The 2,145-nt window shown below is 37.0% G+C and overlaps 1 protein-coding gene across 1 annotated transcript in view; it reads left to right on the top strand.

The window, feature by feature from the left end:
* SHCBP1 (SHC SH2-domain binding protein 1) overlaps window positions 1-1,175 on the top strand; it is a 46,667-nt gene extending 45,492 nt beyond the window's left edge. Inside the window, exon 6 of the mRNA XM_012653959.1 lies at window positions 850-1,175. Coding sequence (XP_012509413.1) covers window positions 850-1,175 — 326 coding nt within the window. The remainder of the gene's footprint in view (window positions 1-849) is intronic.
* Window positions 1,176-2,145: the final 970 nt, after the last annotated feature.

The raw sequence follows: 2,145 nt of genomic DNA, 5'->3' as shown, positions 1-2,145 counted from the left end.
AAAAAAAAAGTTTAAAGCAGTTTAAAGGGTAGTCCTTGTCATCCATCAGGATAAGATCCAGTTATATCTGTGAGTTCATTATTTCCTTACAGCATGAAACCAAGTGTCAGCTGGGCAGGATTCTTATCTTTAAGCTCTGGTGGAAAATTCTGCTTCCAGACTCATTAACGTCATTCATTGGCAGATTTCATTCCTTTAGGTTGTAGGACTGAGGTCTCTGTTTTCTTGCTGGCTGCTGGCTAGGTTCATGCTCTGCTCCTAGAGGCTGCTCTCAGGTCCTTGCCATGTGGCCCCCCTCAGCAACAGTGTACTTCCCTTAAAGAGAATCTCTCTGACCTCCTCTTCTGCAACCAGCTGGAGAAAACCGATTGGTAACCTTTATTACATTGCAAAATTACAATGCAAAATCCTTTTGCCATTTAACAATCATGAAACTAACACCAGTGGGGATCATGGGGCCCATCTAGAATTAGCGGCTAGATTAGGAGTTCATTTAAAAAAAGTAGGACTGTCTTATTAACTTGTGCATCCTAGCTCCTAACACGGTGCTTAGCAGATAGCACGTATCCAGAAGGTGTCTGTGTGAAGGAGATTCTAGGATGAAAAGAGTAAACAAAGAGTTCAAAATTGGAGATCCTGTAAGGGTCAGGAAACCTTAGCTTGAAGAGCAAGGCAGCTGCTCATTGAGATTCTTATGGCAAAGAATTTGTAAAATCCACTTAGATGACAGCAGGAATCCTTGGCGGAAAAAAAACTTTAAAGCTCTAACAGACTATGTAAGAAATAATGTTTTAGTTGAGTTAGCTTATATAATTAACTTTATTTGTTATACTTTGTTCGTTTTTCCAGAAAGTAAAGCATTTAAAATTCAGACAAGTGGAGAGGCAGATGCCACTGAAAGAGTGGATCTGGAAGAGCTGATTCAGTGTGCAACTGGTAAAATGGAGCTTTGTGCAAGCTCTGATCTTTCTGAGCACGTTGAGGGGAATTGTGAAATTATAAATGAACTAGTTGCTGCCTCCACACAAAAAGGCCAGATGAAGAAGAAAAGGTTGAGTGAACTTGGGATCACGCAAGCTGATGACAACTTAATGTCACAGGAAATGTTTGTTGGAATTGTGGGGAACCAGTTTAAGTGGAATGGGAAAGGAAGTTTTGGCACATTTCTTTTCTGACCGCAATGATGTAAACAGCAAAATATTGGATTTGTATGTGCTGCCCTAAGAATCACTGCTGCCATTGTAGTGTGCTTTATGTCTGTATTTTGTATTTGATATGTTTGATTGGGCTTGAGTGAAATGTTAGTTTTATTTGCACGTGTTACATATAAAGCACTCCCTCTTTATAAGAAAGATCATAAAAACATATAAAATAGAAAATATTTAGAGACTTCTTATCTGAATGGCTTGCTTTCTTAAACACATGGTTCTCTCTTACTATGAGAGAGTTACCTGTTGGTAACTTTCTAGTGTAGTTACACTTTAATCTAGCACATCAGAGAGGAGGAGGAAAGGCAGAGAATGCAAGACAAGTGTATAAAAATGCAGTAGGTGTCACATGTGCGGTGTTCTTAGAGTTGTCTTTTAATCCTAATTACAGAAAATCTGATTTCCACACTGTATTTGCATACTACTGGCCTTCAAATAAAAGCTTTTTATAATTGGGAAGTTATCTGCCTAATCAGACTTATTATTGAGAATATGAGTGGGATGCATTTTTATGTTGAACTGTGCAATCGTCAAAACAATAGGTAGCATAGCAGGTTTGATACACAATGAAATGTGTTGTTCAGAGCTGATGTGTGTGTAGAGCGTTTTCACCGTTGCTGAATGTGAATGATTAAAAAGAAAATATTTTCCTATCACCATAACAGTATTTTGATCATATTTCTTACACAGTCCAAATGTATACAACCTATATTAGCTACATGTTCTTGGTATCACATTGTAAAACATAGCTTTTAAAATGTTTCTATTTTAAGAGTATATGTGACATTAATATGCCTACTGATTAAAATTATAGTGATCAAGTAAATAAAATTGAATCTTGTTATATTTTTTCAAACCCATATGGGCCATATGTAGCAAATGTGAGCCTTTTGAAGAACACACAATATTTTGGTATCTTTTCAGTGTTTCAGAAAGA

The sequence above is a fragment of the Propithecus coquereli genome, unplaced genomic scaffold, assembly GCF_000956105.1.
Source record: "Propithecus coquereli isolate 6110/MARCELLA unplaced genomic scaffold, Pcoq_1.0 Scaffold436, whole genome shotgun sequence".
NCBI lineage: Eukaryota > Metazoa > Chordata > Mammalia > Primates > Indriidae > Propithecus > Propithecus coquereli.
The sequence above is the reverse complement of the archived record's forward strand: the minus strand, read 5'-3'. Positions and strand labels throughout refer to the sequence as shown.